The 21,471-nt window shown below is 38.1% G+C and overlaps 2 protein-coding genes across 7 annotated transcripts in view; one reads left to right on the top strand and one right to left on the bottom strand.

Annotated features, from left to right (window-relative positions):
• Nucleotides 1–13: 13 nt before the first annotated feature.
• Nucleotides 14–19,704, top strand: DONSON (DNA replication fork stabilization factor DONSON). Of its 3 annotated transcripts, none has more exons than XM_067035030.1 (11): nt 36–412; nt 1,161–1,241; nt 2,377–2,580; nt 3,462–3,640; nt 4,817–4,995; nt 5,630–5,711; nt 6,039–6,143; nt 6,747–6,945; nt 7,669–7,881; nt 8,653–8,798; nt 19,624–19,704. In XM_067035030.1, the coding sequence occupies exons 1-10, from the start codon at nt 107–109 to the stop codon at nt 8,788–8,790; spliced, it is 1,686 nt and encodes a 561-aa protein (XP_066891131.1). In that variant the 5' UTR covers nt 36–106; the 3' UTR covers nt 8,791–8,798; nt 19,624–19,704. The 3 variants fall into 3 exon arrangements, with proteins under 3 accessions (XP_058920437.1, XP_066891131.1, XP_066891132.1); XM_067035031.1 differs by lacking the exon at nt 19,624–19,704 and adding an exon at nt 14,559–14,654; XM_059064454.2 differs by lacking the exon at nt 19,624–19,704 and having other exon boundaries at nt 14–412; nt 8,653–9,559.
• Nucleotides 9,761–21,471, bottom strand: part of SON (SON DNA and RNA binding protein) — a 30,949-nt gene continuing 19,238 nt past the window's right edge. The window contains exons 7-13 of one of the 4 annotated variants that reach the window (XR_010840840.1): nt 18,574–18,684; nt 17,475–17,591; nt 13,974–14,053; nt 13,192–13,339; nt 11,455–11,526; nt 11,233–11,348; nt 9,761–10,731 (exon numbers count right to left, since the gene is read on the bottom strand). Coding sequence is in view for 2 of the 4 variants with exons in the window: in XM_059064436.2 (XP_058920419.1) it covers nt 10,520–10,678; nt 11,233–11,348; nt 11,455–11,526; nt 13,192–13,339; nt 17,475–17,591; nt 18,574–18,684 (723 nt within the window). In the remaining 2 variants the exon portion in view is untranslated. The remainder of the gene's footprint in view (nt 10,732–11,232; nt 11,349–11,454; nt 11,527–13,191; nt 13,340–13,973; nt 14,054–17,474; nt 17,592–18,573; nt 18,685–21,471) is intronic. The other 3 variants (XR_010840839.1, XM_059064437.2, XM_059064436.2) reach the window with 3 other exon arrangements.

Here is a 21,471-nt window from a genome sequence, read left to right as displayed (position 1 = left end):
GCGCCGCGAGACGCCTCGGGGGTGGGGCTACGTCGGGGCGGGGCCGCGGCGCGCGGGAAGCGCCGGGGGGGGCTGCGCTCCGGGTCCTCGGCCTCCGCGGCGCGTGATGGCTCTGTCGGTGCCCGGCTACTCGCCCAGTTTCAAAAGGCCGCCAGAGACACTGCGACTCCGACGGAAAAGGGGCCGGAGCCTTGGGGCCGCCTCCCCGACCGAGGAGCGGTCCGAGCCAGCGACCCGCCGCGCCGTCCTGACGGCCGGGCTGCCCCTCCGCCCTTTCCCGGCAGCGGGCAGAGGCGGCGGCAGCCCGGCCGCGTCCCGAAGGAACCCCTTCGCCCGCCTGGACAACCGGCCTCGGGCCGCCGCCGCGCCTCCCAACGGGCAGTCCCGCGGCCAGCAGGAGGCGCCGGGCCCGGTGAGTGTCTTCGTGCCTGGGAGCCGAGGGGCTCTCGTAGTTCGTGGGTCGATTCGGCTGTGAAGTAGGGATGGCGGGTTCTCGCGTTACAGGAGCGAAATGGGCGCGAAGCTGAAGCCGCCCGCGGCCTCAGGGGGCCCTGAGCCCTGGGGGTGGCTGCCCCGCGAGGTCGGGGCGGCGTGAAGTGCGCTTCGCAAGCTGCCGCGGGACCTGCGGGGCGGGCCCGTCCTGAGCAGTGGACCCCGCGGCCCCGGCCGTCGCGCGGTGGAGGAGTTTGGGCTGCAGCCGTCTGGTGGGGGATTGGAGGTCAGTGGGAGGAGAGCTCCGAGTAATCCTGGCACTACTCCTGGAAGGCCACCCTTTGATGGGAAGGTTACAGGACTCTTTCCTGCCTGATTCAGTGCCTGCCTTCTCACGCGCTCAAATTATGCTGGGGTTGGGGGAATGTTGAGGATTGATGGGGTCATAATTTACTAGTATTTGTCTTACCCCACAACCTTTTGGATCTTTTGAACTGAGATTATTGATTACTGAGTTCTTAGTTGCGCAAATCACCTGCCCTTTTCCCGGTCCATTTTGATAGTAAAGTTCAGGCACAAAACTGAAGTGAAATCCTCTGTTATACTGATTTGCGCTCACGTGAATTCCTGCACTTGCTGAGAAACTTGTATGCCAGGTGAAGGTCTACATGTTTAAAGCGAACTACAGCATCATTTATAATTTAAAAGGACCATTTTTTTAACCTCAGTTTTTAGATTCTAATCAAGGAAATGATTTGCTATGGGAAGAGAAGATTCCTGAAAGAACAGCCATTACTGAATTACCCCAGGTAACACTTTTTAAATGTCATTAGAGTGTATATTCTTATAAGTGTATACTTCTCAGAAGGGTTATTTGGAAAATAGTTTCACAGAGAGCCCTGAGTGATCATCTCTACCAGGGTTGAAAGGATGGCAGGTGTCAGCCTTGTATGTTGTGGTAATGTTTGTTTATAATGGCACCAATGCTAAATAAAGCAGGCGTAGATGTCGGTTTTCTTTCTGCCCCCAACAGTTTTCACACTCTTCTGTAGGTAGTGACAACTCCCGCTCCTCACTCAGAGCCAGCGCCTCCAGGCTCAGCTGCTTTTTGAACTTAACGCTTCACTGCATCTTCAAACCAAATCTCCAAATTAGTTCCACAGATTGTGGTATATCACTGAACCTCCCTCCCACCACCATACACACAGAAACGCTTCTTGATTCCATTCCTCAGCTGCTTCTTTCGTGATAGTTTAACACACGCATAGATTGTCCTAATGGGAGCAGGTTAGAAGAGTTCCAAAGACCCAGTCTCCCTTCCTAGCGAATAAATGGCCTTTGGGTCTCTTGGAAATAGTTCCCCTTTCCCTGTTATTTTTAAATAATGTCATCTAGAAGAATCATTGTAACGTGGAGAATACTGGCTTGACAGCAAAACAATTTGGGAGGAATTTTTGAGGTTGGCAAATGTTTCTTAAATATGGCCACCAAGAACCCAACCTAAGTTACCTGCAAGAGCAACTTAGGCCTGGTTCCAGAGTTTTAGAGGCTTAAAAAGTGCTTTCTAAAAAATACTTGGAAGATTTCTGCTTTGATAGCAGTATCGATAGTAGATGTTTTAAAATCATGATCGTGAAGAAAATAGTACGTCTCTTGTAAGTAAACTATATGGAACTATAATAAACTAAAAAGTGAAACCTGCCTTTCCACTAGCCTCAACGAGAAATTCCCACTTTGCAGAGATAACATCACTGTTAACGGTTTAGTGTGGCTCTTTCCAGACTCTTTCACAGTGTGTAGTATATTTTCAGTGTTATTTATTGTACCGTTCATAACATTTTGAAATTTCAGTGGTCATGAGTATGTTAGTTGATGAATTCTATAGATTGAAGGGTTTTTTTCCTTGGTACTCTACTAATTTTTGTGTTCTTTGTTTTCTGAAAGACTCCTCATGTATCATTCTCCGAATCTGATATTCCATCCTCAGAAAGTACTGAGTTACCTGTGGACTGGAGTATTAAAACTCGACTCCTTTTCGCCTCTTCTCAACCCTTTACCTGGGCAGATCATTTGAAAGCACAGGAAGAGGCTCAAGGTGTCATCCAGCATTGTAGGGCAACAGAAGTTACTTTGCCTCAAAGTATACAGGTAATTCTGTAAGAAAATAGCTATGCTTAAAAGTAACAAATTAAGTGTAAAATGTACTTCTCTGCAAAATATCAGAGATGCTTCCTTCCATTAAGTTTTTCTTTTGACATTTAAAGACACAGAGACTTGGGAAATTTTTTGTTTCCCAAATGCTGCTTTCATACGGTTTTTTAAATCAGATTTAGTAACTGCCTGTTAAATTTATAGAACTGTCCTGAGAATTAGTCACTGCCGCAGGCAGGAATTGTTTGAACTACACTATCCTTTCCTAAGGCCTTTTGAGAAAGATAATATAAGGAAATGAAAAGCAGTTGAGGAGTAGGATTGCAAAGACAGATTGGTTATTTTACTGGTCTTCTCCCATAATGTATACTGTGTTTTTTAAATGCACTAATTCTTACCACCTGGGTGATGGTCTGTTGTAAATTTAGGAGAGTTAATGAGTGCTAGAAAGGTTTTAGAGAAATGCAATTGCATTATTTTCAAGCAGCTCATCAACTCAAACTAGGTTAAAAGAGATTATCTGAAAGAGACCTTGATACATCATTTTTGATAAATAGATCCATATGATTTGTGATTGGGATTATCGGTTTTTATTGGCTACTTTTGAAACGGTGCTATGAGGGGAGGGGGTTGAATATAGTGTTACACACACACACACGTTACACACACACACACACACCCTGGTGATAAAGAGTGATAGTCACTTTTCTCAAGGATGGTAGAGACAGGCGAATGTTCCCATCTACCTCTAAGCATCCCTTCTGGTATGTGCTTTAACAGATCCTGAGAATAAGTATTTGGTATATTCAGTGTCTTTTTAATTAAATTCTGTATTTCTACTGGGGCAAGAACTGTCCAATATCATCTTTGTATTTTAGGATCCCAAACTCTCCACTGAGCTCCGTTGTGCCTTCCAGCAGAGCCTTATCTATTGGCTCCACCCTGCCTTGTCTTGGCTACCATTGTTCCCTCGCATTGGAGCTGACAGAAAAATGGCTGGAAAGACAAACCCTTGGTCAAATGATGAAAACCTGCAACACATTTTAATGAGTGACTGGTAAGATTAGTAAAACTTCGTGCAACCCATTTTAGCAGTATTTTCTCCTTATTTTATTTATGATGTGGAGATGAATAGTAGTAGATGGATTTCTGTGTCCTTCTGAATTATTTTATTTTAAACTGTAATAACTAACATTTATATTATTTACTTTTGGGGAATTCCCTGGTGGTCCAGTGGTTAGGACTTGGCGCTTTCACTGCTGTGGCCCAGGTTCAATCCTGGTCAGGGAACTAAGATCCCACATGCTGCATGGTGCAGCCAAAAAAAAAAAAATTTAACTGTTTACTTTTTTAGCTCTTATTCACTCTTTTATTTTTATTTTTTGGGCCACACTGCACGGCTTGTGGGATCTTAGTTCCCTGACCAAAGGGATCGAACCCGTGCTCCCTGCAGTGGAAGCGTGGAGTACTGACCACCAGATGGGGAGGGAATTCCCAGCTCCTATTCACTCTTTATGTAGTTGTGGAATATATACATGTGTTTGATAAATATATAGAGACCTAATTCTTTTAACGTTATTATACTTTTTGCCAATGGCTGCTTCCCTTCTCATCAGTAGAAGCTGCTTATTAAAAGTCAGCAACCAGGGCTTCCCTGGTAGCACAGTGGTTAAGAATCCACCTGCCAATGCAGGGGACACGGGTTCGAGCCCTGGTCTGGGACGATCCCACATGCCGTGGAGCAACTAAGCCGGCGGGCCGCAACTACTGAAGCCCGTGTGACGCAACTACTGAAGCCCGCACGCCTAGAGCCCCTGTGCTCCGCAACAAGAGAAGCCACCGCAGTGAGAAGCCCACGCACCGCAACAAAGAGTAGCCCCCGCTTGCTGCAATCAGAGAAAAGCCCACGCGCAGCAACAAAGACCCAGTGCAGCCAAAAATAAATAAATAATTTTTTTAAAAAAGTCAGCTATCAATTAAGTTTTGTTTAAAGAAAAAATGGCTAGTGTTTATAAATGGTAAACACTGTTCGTTAAAGTATTTAGAAGTCATCAGTGAGTCCTGTGACCAATTTCAATCCTTTAAAAAGCCAAGTTCTATGTCATGGCAAAAATTCAGACCATTATCTGTAATATTTGTATTTTAAATCGGGTGAGTATCAAGTTATACAAAAAAAGTTTTAGATGTTGAGTTAGTTTTAATTATGCCTAAAGAAAAATGTTTTTCTTCATAGGTCTGTGAGCTTTACTTCTCTATATAATCTGCTGAAGACAAAACTTTGCCCCTATTTCTACGTTTGTACCTATCAGTTTACTCTCCTGTTCCGTGCAGCGGGATTAGCAGGAGATGATGTAATCACGGCTCTCATCTCTCCTACAACTAGAGGTATAAGGGAAGCTATGAAAAACGAAGGTAAAACTATAGGTTTAAAGTGAGAATACCACACTATATAGTAAGCACTCTTTAAAAGCTAAAATTTGAACTTTTAGCAGTTGAATGGTCTTCTACCAGTTTTATCTAATTGTTTTAAGAATTATTTTATTCCTTCATTTTTTGGATTTTTTTCCAGTATTTTATTAAGCTGTCCATTGTACATAGCTTCAAGTTGTGCTCCCTTCTCTGATCTCTAAACGTATATCAAGCTGGAAAGTCCCAATCTGAGTATGCTCCTATAGAAATGCTTTTATAATACACATTATCTATCCCCTTTAATAACATGATCTTTAAAGAGGGTCATCTCATTAGTGGATCATGAAATCTATTCAGTGGACTCATTCAGCACCTTGTCAAAAAATGAAATAGAGTAGTGTATACTTGACGGAAGAGTACCACATGTGGTGAGACTATGTATTGTCCTGAACCATTTGTTTCAAGGAGATATGTGTGTTGTGAGCTGCCGTCAAGAAGGCATGAAAAAAGTACTGCTTTAATACATCAGGAGTAAAAACTCATTTTCAAATATACTCTCTACAAGTCAGGCATGCCTGTTTAATTCCTTCAGATTATATTAAAGAAAACATAGTTACATTTTTCTTTTCTCATGTAGGTATTGAATTTTCTTTGCCTTTAATAAAAGAAAGTGGCCATGAGAAGAAGAAAGCGTCTGGAACAAGCTTGGGACATGGGGAGTATGTGATTTAAATAACCTTTTAGGGCTTCCCTGGTGGTGCAGTGGTTGAGAGTCCGCCTGCTGATGCAGGGGACACGGGTTCGTGCCCCGGTCCGGGAGGATCCCACGTGCCGCGGAGTGGCTGGGCCCGTGAGCCATGGTCGCTGAGCCTGCGCGTCCGGAGCCTGTGCTCCGCAATGGGAGAGGCCACAACAGTGAGAGGCCCGCGTACCGCAAAAAAAAAAAAAAATAATAACCTTTTATATCATCTGGTGACTTACGGATTCAGTGTAGAGGAAACAGCTTCAGGAAATGGGAACCCTGACTAACTATAGCAATTTCCTAGGGAGCAAGCAGTCAGCGATGAGGATGAAGAAGAAAGTTTTTCCTGGCTGGAAGAGATGGGTGTGCAAGATAAAATTAAAAAACCAGATGTACTTTCTTTCAAGCTGTATCCTTTCAGTTGCTGTTAACTAGAATTTTTTTTCATTGAATTAAGTTAGTGATCAATGTAAAATTTTCTCTTTTTTTTGGCCGTGCCACACAGCATGCAGGACCTTAGTTCCCCCGACCAGTTGCCCCTGCAGTGGAAGCGCAGATTCCTGACCACTGGACCGCTGGGGAATACCCTTGAGCAATGTAATACTGACTGACAGTTTTGTTTAACTATAACCTTAAACTGTCTTTAAGATATTAAAACTGATACTCCATCATGACATTAAAAAACCCCTAAGTACCAAAAAGCCATGAACAATTATTGAACTTTTTAAAGTGAAAATATTCTGTTTTGGTTAAGTTTGTGGGGTGACTGGAACATATTTTTGACTAGAGAAGAAATCACTTTTTGTTAGGTATCAATTTCTAGCTAATTCAGATGGTCAGAAAGAAATAATTTTGATCATTCAGATGCCTTATAATTGCAGTGAAGAGGATTAGCAAGAGCATTTCCAGTTCGGAGTCGGGGGAAGAGGGTTCCAGGTGATTCAGGGTTAAGGTAACCGGTTCCTTTTGCTATGGGATTTGCATTTGCGGTTTCCTTGATTGTCATGTTCAGGCGTAAAGAGATACATGAAGTACAAATGGATCACAGACCTGAGTCTGTTGCGTTGGTGAAGGGAACAAATACCTTTACATTGCTCAATTTTTTGATCAACTGTAAGAGTTTAATTGCTACCTCAGGTCCCCAGGCAGGACTTCCACCAACCCTCTTATCACCTATAGCTTTCCAAGGCGCCACAATGCAAATGCTTAAGGTAATAAAAAGAAAAAAAAAATTCTACGCTAATCCTCAGAACCTAGCTTTTAAAGGCATACTTTTCCATTTTTGATAGGATAAATTCTTGGTATTTTAGTAACTCCTGACATTTTTACATGGTGCATTTTTTCTTTCCTCCCAGTAAAAAAGATTCCTTGATATAAAGTTATTATCAAAGGAATTATATGAAAAGTTGTATCTGAATTATTGCCATAAGGAAAAGTTGCTTTCTTAAAGTTTGTCTTTCATAACCAGTGAAAGAACAGAGCCAAGAATGTTACGTTAAATTTTAGGTGGTCTCAAAAACTGGATCATGGATAAGTGAAAAGAATATATATCCATATTGTTGAAGAATTACACATGTAATTTTCATGTGTGTTACATATGCTGAATGTAATAGCAACAGAATCTAATTTTTATTTTCCTGATATTATGCATTGAAAGTACATTAATAAATCAGAAAGGATACCATATTAAAAAGTTACATTCTCTAGAACTAATACTTAAATTGACAGCCTTATAATTTGGAGGAGAGGATGCTGGAAACAATTACTGAACATTTTTTACTGATGTAACATTCTTTTGATGTCTTATGAACTACTTTTGTTCCTTAACTGTTAAAGAGAGGAATACCCAAATGAGAAGTTATTGATCACATTTTTAGCGAGGGACAAAAGCTTGAGAGATGGTGACCATAATTTTCTTTAAATTTTTTTTGAAGGCACGAAGTGTAAACATGAAGACACAAGCTCCTTCTGGATACAGAGATCAATTTAGTTTGGAGATTACAGGTCCTATCATGCCTCATTCTCTACATTCCGTGACTATGCTACTCAGATCTTCACAGAGGGGGTCATTTTCTGCAGGACTGTATACACATGAGCCAACTGCTGTATTTAATATCTGCCCACCAAAGTATAAAGCACTGGATAAAGTAAGTAGACAGCTGGTAAACAGATTTAGTTGCAGTTTTCTCAGACTAGATGGATGTAGGAAGTCAGTCATTTATGATGAGCCAAACTGGTGTTTCAAGTTATTCAACTGTACTGCTTAATATTAATTACAATTACTAAGAGGGAAGGGATGACTCTCAAGTGTGTGTGTGTGTGTGTGTGTGTGTGTGTGTGTGTGTGTGTGTGTGTGTGTGTGTGGTAAATTTTATGGATTCAGGCTGTTGTATTCAACACTGACGAAAGAACTTCCCAAACAAAAGGCAACCTAATAGTGCCTGCTTACTTACTGTGGGGGCGGGGGTCAATAATTATGGGTGTTCATTTAGCCACATAGGCCTTTTTTTTGTATAGAACTTTTTCTTAGATTTGGGGAGGGATGAGCTGCTTGTTTCTTGTGATCCAGCAGTTTCTAGATATGTATCCACACTTTCTTAAAAACTGAAGTAGCTGCTTTACAACGTATCTTTAATTTTGGACATACAGCTTTTTACTTAGAGGTAATGAGACGTTTAAAACTATTTTTATCCGTTTGCCAGACTTATATAAAAATAACCAGAATTATTATTTTTGGATGCTGTCATTATGCAAAAATTCTTAGGATGAGCTTCTATTGATGATGATGGTAACGATGAATTTGCCCTTACTGAATAAGGCATCTATTTGTCAAAGAGCCCATGGTAATTTTAAAAACTCATCGGTGTTTGAGGACTCTTGACAATGCTTTTTGCTGACTTGCATACAAATTTCCACAGGAGGCTGTCCATCAGGAGCTTGCCAACTGTGGACTGCACCCTGAAACTCTGGACCACCTTAGTCAAACACCGATACTGGGGAAGTCATCTTTACGGCATGTGGAAATGAGTGACTACGTTTATACTTGGAGATCCTGAACACCAAAGTAAGCCTAAAAGGAATCTTTGAGGAAAAAAGCCTTCTAGCAAGGAAATTCAAGATTCTTATATCTTTGGCTTTAAAGTTCACTTTGGAAGTTTAAAGGAATAAATATAGCTTTAAAAACACCCAAATGTTTACAAACATTAACCTTTTACAATACTTTTATTACATGCACTAAGCAGTAAATAGGATTAACGTTTCAAAATCAACATTTGTTTTTACTCTTTTGATTATTCAGATATGAAGATAAACTTTTTAAAAACTTCAAAAACCTTGAATGAAAATTCTAGATCCATTAACCTAATTATAAATTGGGTAGAAAACTGTTTCCTTGCAAATGGAAATTGAGGCTTAGTATCAGTTATCTCATGCCATTGTGACTGACAGCATCAGGGCAAAACTATCTTTAAACAATTTCCTTAGGATTGTTATTAGCAAGTTCTAGTTTTATAAAGGTAGAAAACAAATGTAGGACAGTATCTACTGAGCTGATTGTTGACGCTTCCACCTTAGTTGTTTTCCTACCTGTTCACACTTCCTCTATTCTCAAAATACGTATTGCTCGTTTTAATGCATGTTAACTCAGATAAGGGTATTTTGTATTCCATATAGAATAGGGTTAAGCGTTGTAAAGTATGCTCAGCTGTCATGACAAAGTAGTACTTAATATGTTCTTGTAGGTATTTGTGTATGTGCGTGTATATATATACAATTCAAATTTTCTTAAATAAAAGTGCTTAGAAATCAAAAGCATTGGGTAAAGAAGTAACAGTAGTGAAGAAGTATGTGTTCACTTTGTAATCCAGAAAATAAAACACCACATTTATTCCAGAGAAGTTTATATTTGGGCCTTAAGCTTTTGAAAATAAAGTTTAGAGACATAGCATATGAATACCACTGTAATACACATGAAATAATTCTATCAGACCCTAAAAATTAACATAAACTTTCTCATAGTCAACAAAATAGTGGCTGGGTGCCGATTTTATTAGATAAGTTGGTTACAGCATTTTAATTATCATTTTACGTCTATCTAGGTGTAGCTGAAATTCAAAATGCACATCAAAGGAAAACTATATCACAACTCAATGCCATACTAAATGTACTTGGCCTCTGCAGTAAAATTCTAGTCAGACTTCATTTTAACTCCCTTCTCATTCATGGCCCAAGTGGCTTTTGACAGAAACGCAGGACTTGGTGCTGATCACACAACATACCACTTTCTTTTTTATAACCTCTACAAAATTTAAAGGGGATACGGTGGCGTTAGCCCTGTGGAACAGATCTTGCTTGATTACCTCAATAACACTGGCCCAGTATCTGTCCAGCAGAACCCACTGTGAACCAGTACAAGGTGCACAGCCCTTCACTGATTACAGGCAAGTGTTACAGCAGCCTAGCCATAAGGGGAGTTGACATCATAGTACAAAATACAGTATAAAAGCGTTATTTAACATTCCACACTGAAGATTACGGATGCCTTCAAACAATCGTTTGGATGTTAGCCACTTAAACAAATACATCACTAAGGTAAACAATATAAACATACCAAAACCCTGTATGGTTAAATACAATTTCCATGGTACAAAAATCAAAGCCTGGAGATGTTTGTACAGATTGCTTTTTACACAATGTCTTAAATTGCCAAATATTTACAACATTGAAGAGGAAATACATTTTGATGCAGAGTAAAATTATCTGAAATGATTAATATAAAACCTCAATCTATCTACGTGAGGCACTCCTGAAGCAAGTGGCATTAGCCATGAGGTCCTTTGGTACAAGGCCCATTGCTTGAAGAACCACAGTAGCTGCTGTGGCTTTAGCATGCTTCTTATTAGGGCTGGCAAAGCTGGGCTGGTAAGCGCTTCCATTTATCAATACCTATTCAAGAAAAACATACAATTGGGCTGGTAAGGGCTTCCATTTCTCAATACCTATTCAAGAAAAACATACAATAAGAACAGCATCAAACTTTAATATCTATTAGCTTTGTAATTTTTTCACTAAATGCTAGAAAGATAATTTACAAAAATATAAAACCCATACCATGTAAGTCAAATAAATCTCAACCCTAAAAGAAGCAAATCATTTGGGAAAAGGGACTGCAAATTAAGAGCAGGTCTCCAAATTGAAGCACGGGGGGCGGGGGGCGGGGGCCACGGCAGGAGGGAAGCCTGATAAAAACAATTAGTTCCCCACATTCCACTAGAAAAGGTCAACAAATTGTTCAGAAAATTTTGCCCACCATCTTTCCCGCCAACATTTAAAAAAATAATAGGATAGTAACAGGTCATATTAAAGCATATACACATATACACACTCCCAACCCACAAATAATACATTAACCCTGTGATCATATAATGCTTATCCCTCACCCTCTAACATAGTCATCAAACTAACAAATGTATACAATTAATGCAGAAATTCATATTTACCCTAAAGAGAAAATGTTTGCGATGATCAGGGCCACTATCATGGACCAAGAGAAATTCAGGTGGTTGCCACCTTCTCTTATTACAGATTTCCATCAAGGCAGACACAGGATGTTTGCCTGCAGAGAAAAAAATAACCAGTTATAATTATCTCCACATCTGAGGCAACAAATCTGAATTCAAGGGGAAGGTGGAACAAGAAGAAATTCAAAACTGTACTCTCACCTGACAGATCTTTCATTGCAGCAGAGAAGTTTCCAGACCTCTTTTGTGCTCTTTCTCCTACTGCCACAAGACCTTATAAAAAACCAATGATCACTGAATAAGTTTCAAAGCATTTAAAATTACAATATGGAGAAACAACTACTCCCTCTATAGGAAACTGAACCTCAATCCCAGGCCCTCAAATAGAAGTCAACACCCACCCACTACACCCTTGATCTTGACTTCTATTTTGTTGTTTCAATACGTAAATCTATACATTGTCTTCATTTATCTTAGTATTGGAGATTGTACAAAATTAAAATTTTCAGAAAAGTTAATATGTGAATACATATATAAATTGCTAAAATTATCAACAACTCCAGATCTGTTTCTTGCTAAGTTTAAAAAGTAGTGGCTCTTTGCAAATGATTTCTAAAGGTTTCTCATCCCTTGAAAAATGATGCTCGGTTTAAGTCTGTTCCCCAGAAGTGGAGGATTTTAGGCCAAAACAAAATGAAAAAGTGAGAAAGGCTCTCTCATGGATAAATGGGTCCATTTCTTTTTCCAGCAAACAAGCCCTTTCTGACTTCAAACGTGAGATGTACTCAAAAGACCAACAGCCTCAGCCTCACTTTCCGAAAGGGGTTTAGCCATATTCCTAACTAAAATCAATGCTTTCCATTTATCCTAGGGGGAATTTTTCAACCAGTTCTTTGCCAATTCTGCCACTATGCTTTCCAAACCCAGGCCACACTGCACAATTCCAAAGGGACTATTACCTGGAATTATGCAATGCACCCACAGATGTTGTCTCCTCATAAACCACCTTTCATGACACACAGAGTCTATTCAACTTGTATAAGCAGGATAATGTCAATGTGACAATAAGTACTAATTTAAAGTCTGCATTAATGCTGCATTATTGGATGATTGTGTTATTTCTAGCCTATTTCTGAATATCACTATTACAATAAATTCTCTCCAATTTGGAATAAAATGGCAACATATTATTCTTGGTAGATTCTGATGCAAAACATTTTTAAAAATACATAATATGGTCAGAGCTAGTTGGTTTCCAAATTCATTAGGACAATAATTTAACTGCATTAACTTCAACTTAACTTTCTGATTACAAAGATAAGGAAAATAAATTAGTTTTAAATTTTCCAGTTTTTAAAAATCAGGTTTAAACAAGCTACTGACATTTAGCTGGCAGCCCCATATGATTCTACAACGGACATATTCCAAGGGAAGAAATGCAGCGTGAAGAGGGAACACTGCTGCGAGCAGTTGGTCTGCTCTCCAGTCCTAACCCAACAGAACTCAATTACTGAACTTGAAAAAACGGATGTGCGAAAGGGGTTTAGAAAGTGAAGACTAAACAGAACTCTCTAACAGGAAATGAGGAGAATATGTGGGATAAATATCTTTGAAAGAAAAAATAAATCCTAGAAGCAAAAACAAGCATGTTCCCTGGCAAGAGAAAACAAAATGGGAATTCTATCTAAATATGAAATCTAATTAAAAACTTAATCATATATTGCACATAACAAAGGTTGTTGTCTTTTATGCTCCAATCAGTGTCTCCATCTATATATAAAGCTTCTGAAAATGGGTTAAACATTTTTTTCCTAACAAAAAGCTATATACAGAAGTGCCTCCAGTTCAGGATCACTGACATCAGAAGAATTTATGACAGTAATGAAATCCTAAATGTTAAAGGAGGTATAATAAACATTCTTAAAAAAGAAAAATTACCTTTTCGATCTGTCTTAAAATCAACTAGGATAGGTTCCTTATTTCCTTCTTTGTTTTTTCCTAATCCTTCTCCTTCTTTCCAGCCCATTTTTCTCATCAAAACGGCTCCCATTCCTCCAGTTACTGGGGCTGCTCTTAAGAACTGATCCTATCCAAAGAAAGAAAGGTAAAATATCCCCATTTTATAGTTAGAATTTGACTACAAACTCAGTGTAACTTTTTAAAGAAAGAAATCTTATTTTACTTCTAGATCTGTTATAGTTACAGCAATTAAATGCTTCTATACTTATATACATACTGTAGTGTGTATGTTCTAATTATTTTCACATAAACATAACAGTATTTTGAAAGTCAAATAAGTCAAATGGCAGTTTTAAAACAGTGGCCCTTGTGCCCCCCTCCAAAAAAAAAATTAGAACACTCCTGTTTTCGTCCACTATTTAGGTTCACTGGTATCTCTTCTTAGCTTGCAAAATAAAAAGAAGGCAATGTTAAAACAGTCAATAATATTAATTGTCCCAGGTGTACCTAGTTAATGAATAAAGCCTAGAAATCATTTAGAAATAGTTTGGACACTGAAGAAGCATACTGTTATCATCCAAAGTTTTTCCCCCCCATTCTACCATAAATCAAGTATAAATATTTTACTTCGAAAATCCCTATGAAGCAAAAAGATAACACATAAAATACCCTGTAATTATACCAAACTGAATTTTGAATTCTTTTAAAACCTAACTTGATGTTAAAAAGACTTTTAAGAAACTCCTTAAACGTTTACATACCTAGGCCTCGGTAGCAGCAGTGTTGTGAATAGTAGGGCTGGCACTGACCGGGGCAAGAAGACAGCTACAAGGATTTGGCCCTGAAACAAGTTTCCATACAGAGGGGTGAAAGTTCACAGGTTATTCTGTGAACAGTCATCTCTCTTGTATCCAACCCACTGAACCATAATTTCCATCAAAGCAGCAAACCACTTAATGTCATAAAATGCACAACTATATACATTAGCATGGTCAACAGTTATTTTCACACATTAAGAACTATGTGATGCCTCTTTTTAAAGGGCATCCGTGTATATGTAACAAACCACTGAATTCTACTGTTGATCTTTATGGCCATTTAAAAAAAATTTATAACATCTCCAAATCATGTTTTATTTCTTTCCCCTTGTTATTAAACATTCTAGATTTACATTCTCTAGCAAATGTAAGCAAAAGTCATTAACTTATCAACAGAGGCAGTCAAAAATTTTGGTAGCTCTAGAACTAGTATGCATTAATCAACTCCTCTACTGATAAGTTAATAGTGAATTTTTAAATCTTGGTTTTACACAATAGTAAAACTGTGTACTGTTATTTTTTTCCCAGCTTTTTAATTATCTGCTGGGGAGAAAACATGCCAATGAAGTGTGACTAGACATTAAGTTCAACACGGTACTCTGATGGAAGGAGGCAGCTGTGGAGGTAAAAACATACCCCTGGTTCAGTTCCTTACTTGGTGCAGGCCATGCAGTGTTGGTGGACAGAGAAAAGTTAGCTGATGCTTGGATACCAACTGCCTTGTCGCTACACACCTAAAATTACTTTTACTTACTTCCAGGTTCATCCGCCCCTCTTTTCCAGGAAACACTCCTAAAAAAAAGGGCAACTGTGCAGAGTATAATACAAATCCCCAAGAACGCAGGTTTCCAATTTTGTTTCCATTCTCTAGTATCTTCAAATCTTTTACACCAGTGTGTATACAGTTCAACAAAAAGCTAATTAATGAGACTACAGAAGTAAACAATATTCATCAGGTCATGTCCAAATCATTTCATTCCAGAAAATAAAGCTTCTTTCAAATGAATAACCATTTAATTTTTTTTTTACTAATAATAAAGTCTCATACTTTTTCATCTAAGAATACACTGCAGCAAAGTGAAAATGAATATGGAGAAGGCTGGCATTCCATGTAGTCGTTAACATTAAAAGAGGGCGCTGGCCTACAGAGCAAGGCAAGAAAACACCAAACGAACATTTTGAAAAAGTTTTCTAAATGAAACAAGTAGACAGTTTTGTGATATTTCACAGTGAAGATGAATGTTAAATTTCTAGCTGCCTAATGACTTTTTCCATGTTTTTGCTCATTTTTATTAATAAAATGTTCCTGGCCTTAACTGATATTAGCAGCATATATTGTTCAGTAAAATGCAAACGGAAATTTTCCTGAAAGCACTGCTTTCTTCTGTAATTATTTAAAAATTTGGTCTGATGAATGAACACATCTTTCTCTTGTGATAACTTATCAAAAATGATTTATGTCTACATTTTAAATGATGTAAATTATTTAAAATCTGCCAACTGTCTACAAGACTGGAAATCAAAAAAAAATTAAGGGTAAGTTTACAGGGAACCAGTTTAATCATTTTTTAAGAGTTATGTTAAAGTGATGATGTTTAGCGGTCTGTAGCATTATGTATGGATCAGAACTTCACTGTACAAATGAAGACCAACTTTGCAATAGAATCACATTCTGAAGTTTCTACCTAGTAATGTACACGACTATTTAATTATGTGCTAAACACCCACATAAACTTCAAGTCTAACTTTCTGAAATAGAGTACTCGACTTCAACATTAAATAGCATTAAAGAACTAAAATTGTTAAAGAAATAGATGTACATTTATAATTATTGCCAATGAGATGAAAGCCATTTTTCAAGCACTACATGAATCACTTTCATATCTTAAATACTGTAATATAATTAGTCCAAAACTAATTCAAGCTTAAAAATATTTTGCTAGATTTTCATCTTTTTTCCAACATCAACCCCTAGTAAACTACGTAAGTTGTAATTTTTTTAACCAACCTGATTGTGTACTCACTATATACATATTCGTGCAACTATTCCCCCCTCCCCCAAAAAGGGGGGCAAAGTAGGATATGCTTTACATTAATTTGTTATTAAGATCACCATAGATAATGCTATCAAAAAGTTATGAGATTAAAAGGTCCAAAGCAACCCCAATCGGGCTATTCAGAAATTCAGCCCCCTCTCTGGCACTCACAGCAGGTTCCTATAGGTGCCCATCCCATTGCTGATCACCACCCTGGCGAGGCAGGAGGAAGGCACTTGGAGACTGAAATTCCAAGTAATTACTTGCCACAATCACAAAAGGAGTCAGGAGCACAGCAGGATAAAGAAACTCTCCCAATCCATTAGACCACACAGCCTCCCAGTTTCAGCATTGCTACGCTGCCAGTACTCCTGAAACAAATTTCCCCATCACCCAGCCAACCAAGCCCGCCACTCCCTTCACCAGAATCTATTTTCTTCAGAAAGCCCTCTGTAACCACCTAAGACTCCCCCAACAATGAGGCAGCCGTAGGTGGAGTTCACACGTCCCACTGCAGGAGGAATCTGAAACCAGGAGCACCTACATCTTCACAGCACGAGGCGTCCGTCCTCTCCCTTGAATTTAGGTCTTACATATCCTGTTTTTTCATGAGATCAGCGGTTCTCAAATTGAACCTGTGGATCACCAGAGGCCACCAGGGCCTAAATGGTGGTCCACAGATAGTATTCACCATCCCCGTCCCACCCGATTCCCCGCCCTTCAGCACTGCCCGCCCCACACTTCAGCCATCCTCCCCCAGCTTTCCAGACCCCTGGCAAGATCACCACATGCAGCACTAACACTGGGGCCGGGCCTCCCAACCACTCGCTGTAACAAACAGCTGACAACCGTGGGGACCTGGGGCTGGAGATCACAACAGGAATGAGGAGGACTAGGGGCCAAGGGAGCTTACAGGAGGGCGCAGGCACTAAGGAAGAGGGAAAGAAGGGCACAGGAATAGAGGCACGGAAAATCAGGTGGCAGAAGGCTCTTGGGGGCAGTGCACCAAAAATAAACCTGTAATAAAGTATCCCATGATGAGAAAAAATCTGAGAACCACTGCTTTGAAATCATTAGATTGGTTGTCCAACAGGAACTGTGGAATATTCTGAACAGCACCTGAGATACACTGTTAGCATTCAAAACACAGTTTAAAAAACCACCCCCACAAAACCCAGGAGCAGCAGGATATAAATTAAGTGGCTCTTGAACTGAACTGTATTTATACATTAGCCATTGTCTCATGAATCGATCCATCTTCAGTGTCCATCCTGGAGTATATACACATACCAAATTTACCATGAAACTGGTTAGATTCACTGGCCTCTTTCTGCACTTTTAATAAAACATTTTCTTAAAAATTTTAACTTCGTACGTGGACACTTTTGTATGTGCATATGTCGTGTACCTTTTTAATCCAGGCTTGGGCACCAGTATTGGCCAACTGTTCTTGTGTCAGAACCTGTACTCCTGTACTTCCTGTGAACTGGCCAGGAATAGAGTTCAGCTGAGCCCAGGCATCAATCTGAAGAAAAGAAGAGGCCTCAATTAAGTAAAATTACTTCTCTAGTTAAAGTGCGACTGGTATTAATTCCCTAAATGAAATGGTTTACTTAGTTCCCGAAAAGGCTTATTAATAACAGACTTAAATATTCAACTTTTCAAAAACAATATACTGAGTTTGTACATCTTTAAAATTGTTTTCCTAAACATTCCAAAGCAGCAGTTCAGTAACTGCTCAGTGGATCCCACTGATAAAATTTCAGATATATCTCTAACAACTAAAAAGCATAGCTGACACTCATTCTTCAAAATATCACACGGATACATGAAAAGTATAGAAAATCACTCATATGGCAAAGGATCCTTGCCCTCCTGCTTACATATCTCATAAATGCATGCTAATCTGACAACCTCAATTTTTAATTACTTTCTCTGAAGTGTTACAAATCGAGAATAAATTCAAGATACATAATTAAAGAATAATAAACATAGGAAATTGTTCAAACACTGTGATAATGAAAGAATTAGCTGTCATTCATTCAAAGTATATTTACTGAACACCCGGTTTTGTCAGGCAATGTATTTTCTCTCTGAACATGTACTTACTGCTTCCATATATTTACCATAGAAAAGTAGCCTATGGAGCTGCTGTCCACTGTTAAAAAAGCACAGACTCTGGATCAGACTGCCTGGGTTTGGATCCCAGTTCCCTACCTGACTAGTTTTGTGACCTTGGGCCTCACTTAGCCCCCCTTTACCTGTCTTCTCAGATGGAAAGTGGAAACTCAATACACCTCACAGGGCTATTATGGGCACTTAGCTTATTTTTATACATTAGATTGATTATAAATTCTATGAGGGCAGATAATTTTTTCTATTTTTATTCTCTCAAGAAACAGCTCCTGCCCCGCAGTACACAACATATACTGAATGATCAAACCCCAAATCACTTTAAGTGAGCTTGCTAGATAAATGATTATGTAGATATTAAAACTGCTACATACCCGTTCCTGAGCACGATTTAACATGCTCATAGCTTCAAGGTCAAATGCATTCTCGCTGAGTCTTTTCTGAGCAAGTGCCCGCTCACTCATTGCTGTAGAGATGTCCACAGGCTAAGAAAGAAAATACAGATAATTATCTCAAATAACAACAGACCCCCTAAATTCTGAAAAATGCTCATATCTTTAGTTGCTTCATGTCAAAAACAAAATAAGTTTTATACATTAAAATTTTGTAAAGTAGGGAGAAGACTCTAAAAGGTAAACTAACCTTGGAAAACAGACAAGGATTGTTTAAGGTAAGTTACAAAGTATCAGGCAGCAGTTGAACTCAACCAGAAATCCGACTTCTTTTCTCCTATTTTCTACTACATCAAATTACAATCATAGAAAGTTCCATGAAGAACTTAATCTCTGGCCTTCACTAACAAAATAGTCATTTATAATAAATGAGAATTTTTTGAACAATTAATTTTGTAACTCATTAGCAGTTTTCATTTTACCCTACTTCTCAGCATAACCCTCAAAAGCAATAAGCAAGGTTCTTAAATAAGCAGAAAACCACTATCACATCAGTGATCGTTCCTTCACTCGTCGGCACGTTTTCACCTACTTGCAGTTGTTCAGAGTTTGGTCTTAGGAACTCGGTTTCTTCAAAGAACATATTTACTATATAGTAAATGTATCTTTTGTTTTCCATTTATGTACATTTATGATGGAAGTTAAAATATTTCTGTGGGGTACATAATTAATTGAAACACTTAAAATATGTTTGAAATGTCTTAGGTCCCCCTTTTCAAAGCTCATATTCTACTTGTAAAAAGCTTAAGCTAAGCAGATGGGACTTAAGTTTCATAATGTCCAGGAAATTTTTAAGGATAATCTTTAGAGCAAATACCGTATTTGCCAAATTTGTGGAGGGCTCAACCAGAGAAAGAAAAATTTGATGTTTTTTTGTTCTAACATTAAGAGGTTAGGTTGATTTGTGTCAACTCGCCAATTCTTAATACTTGTTTTTCTTCTAACACTACTTAACCCATTAATATTTTCTAGTATTTCACCCAAGAAAATTCATTTTTGGAAAACGCTTATCTGACATGAAGTATTCCTGAATTCATTTACAAAGAATGACTAGTAAGTACTGCATGGATGTGACAAATACAAGGAAGTCAGTAAAATAACAAGTTTTCTTAAAAAGCTAAACTAAGGTTACCTGTAATTTGACTGTGTAGTTGAGTATGAAATATTTCTTTTAAAAATAAGACCTAAGACCTATATAGTTGAGAAGTGTATATGACTTTGAGAGAATAATTATATCTCATGCATAAAGATAACTAATCTTCCTTTTTCCTATCTTCAGAACCCCTTAATCACTCCATTCATTCTTAATTATCTTGCTGAATCACCTAGTAAGATTCCTTTAGCAAAACTCAATTTTTCTTCCACAAGGTACCAGAAAGTACAGATTTCTATATATTTGCCTTCTTAAAATGAAAGCAGAATTAAACTGAATTCATTCCGTAACTGTTTATTAGACTGGTTACATATCTCATTTATGAAAGATCCTAATTTCTTAGTCAACTTAGTAAATTATCCACACTAATTAGAATATTTCTGGGGCTATATAAGCAAAGCCAGACTGAAACTCTAGAAAACTTAGTAGGTTCACTTTACACTTCTATTACAATTATGATCACCTGCGGGGACTTTGTGGAAACCCAGATATCTCAGGTCAAAATTTACATTCCTTTGGCCTTAGAATGTTAAGATCATCAAAGTAATTTTTGAAAACCCAGTAAATATATCTCAAGTACTGTTCTTTAACCTTGCCAGAATTACTTTGGGTTTCATACCCATCTACAAATCTAAGTGTTAGGGTATTTAGGTATAAAATAATAGGTTTTTATTCTAAAAAGTCAAAACTCAGAGGAGATACTGAGGAAAATGCACCTACCCATTACCACCCCAAGCTCTGATCCCCCAATTTCCAGCTGTAAATTAGCCATAAAAATGTAGTTAAGATGGCTCTGAAAACTCCCAACTTTTCTAGAATAAAATTACTTCTTCCCAACTGGAAAGCAAATTAACATACCTATCTGTGAATTCTTCCTTCTGAAGACATTTTTATATCTTCATACTTTTTTTTCTCTTTTAACCTTTATTTAAAGTAAGCAGGTAACCTAAATACCCCATCATTATCCTCAGGATGAAACTTCATTCAAATCTCAGTAATATTGTACGTTAAATTCACATCTTACTCTGAAAGGAATTTTTACTTATTTATTTAAATAGTATTTATTTAATATATCAACATTGGGATTTAATATAAATTTACTTTAGATAAAATTACAACTAGTTTTTTCCTAATACAACTTCATTTATTCTTCAATAGGCTTATTACCAAGTGAGCTGTAAGTTCATGTCAAAACTTTATTACCAAATAGTAATTTGACTATTAATTTCATATTCATACTTTTTAATGTGGAAAAATATACTCAAAGTAGAATCATCAGGATTATCTTAATCTCTTAAGGATTCTCAAGAGTTTGTATCAAAAAGCATATTTCCAGGTTTTCAAGGTAACTCAGGATATGCAATAAAAAGCCCCAAAGCAGTGATATTCAAAGACTACACCAAATGTTATGCATCAGTATTACAACACTCATAAAATATCACGGCTACCCTTTAGAACAGCACTGTCCAACAGAATTTTATACAGTGAAAGCTAATGAGCACTTGAAATGTGTCTAGTGCAATTAAAGAACTGATTTTTCAGTGGTTCACTTAATGACTACTATATTGGACTGTATAGCATTTGTGCATATATAGTATATAATAAACTATACAGTGTAGCAGGGCTTCAGAGTCTTAATCATCTTTTAATGTTGCTCAAAAACAGTA

Source organism: Kogia breviceps, chromosome 5 (assembly GCF_026419965.1).
Source record: "Kogia breviceps isolate mKogBre1 chromosome 5, mKogBre1 haplotype 1, whole genome shotgun sequence".
NCBI lineage: Eukaryota > Metazoa > Chordata > Mammalia > Artiodactyla > Physeteridae > Kogia > Kogia breviceps.
The sequence above is the reverse complement of the archived record's forward strand: the minus strand, read 5'-3'. Positions and strand labels throughout refer to the sequence as shown.

What these genes read in the sequence shown, in the direction of transcription:
- DONSON (XM_067035030.1), top strand. Translation starts at nt 107, where the DNA reads ATGGCTCTGTCGGTGCCCGGCTACTCGCCCAGTTTCAAAAGGCCGCCA. An exon ending in AGCAGGAGGCGCCGGGCCCG is followed by an intron (nt 413 to 1,160) that starts GTGAGTGTCTTC and finishes TTTTAACCTCAG; the next exon opens with TTTTTAGATTCTAATCAAGG. An exon ending in CTTTGCCTCAAAGTATACAG is followed by an intron (nt 2,581 to 3,461) that starts GTAATTCTGTAA and finishes TTTGTATTTTAG; the next exon opens with GATCCCAAACTCTCCACTGA.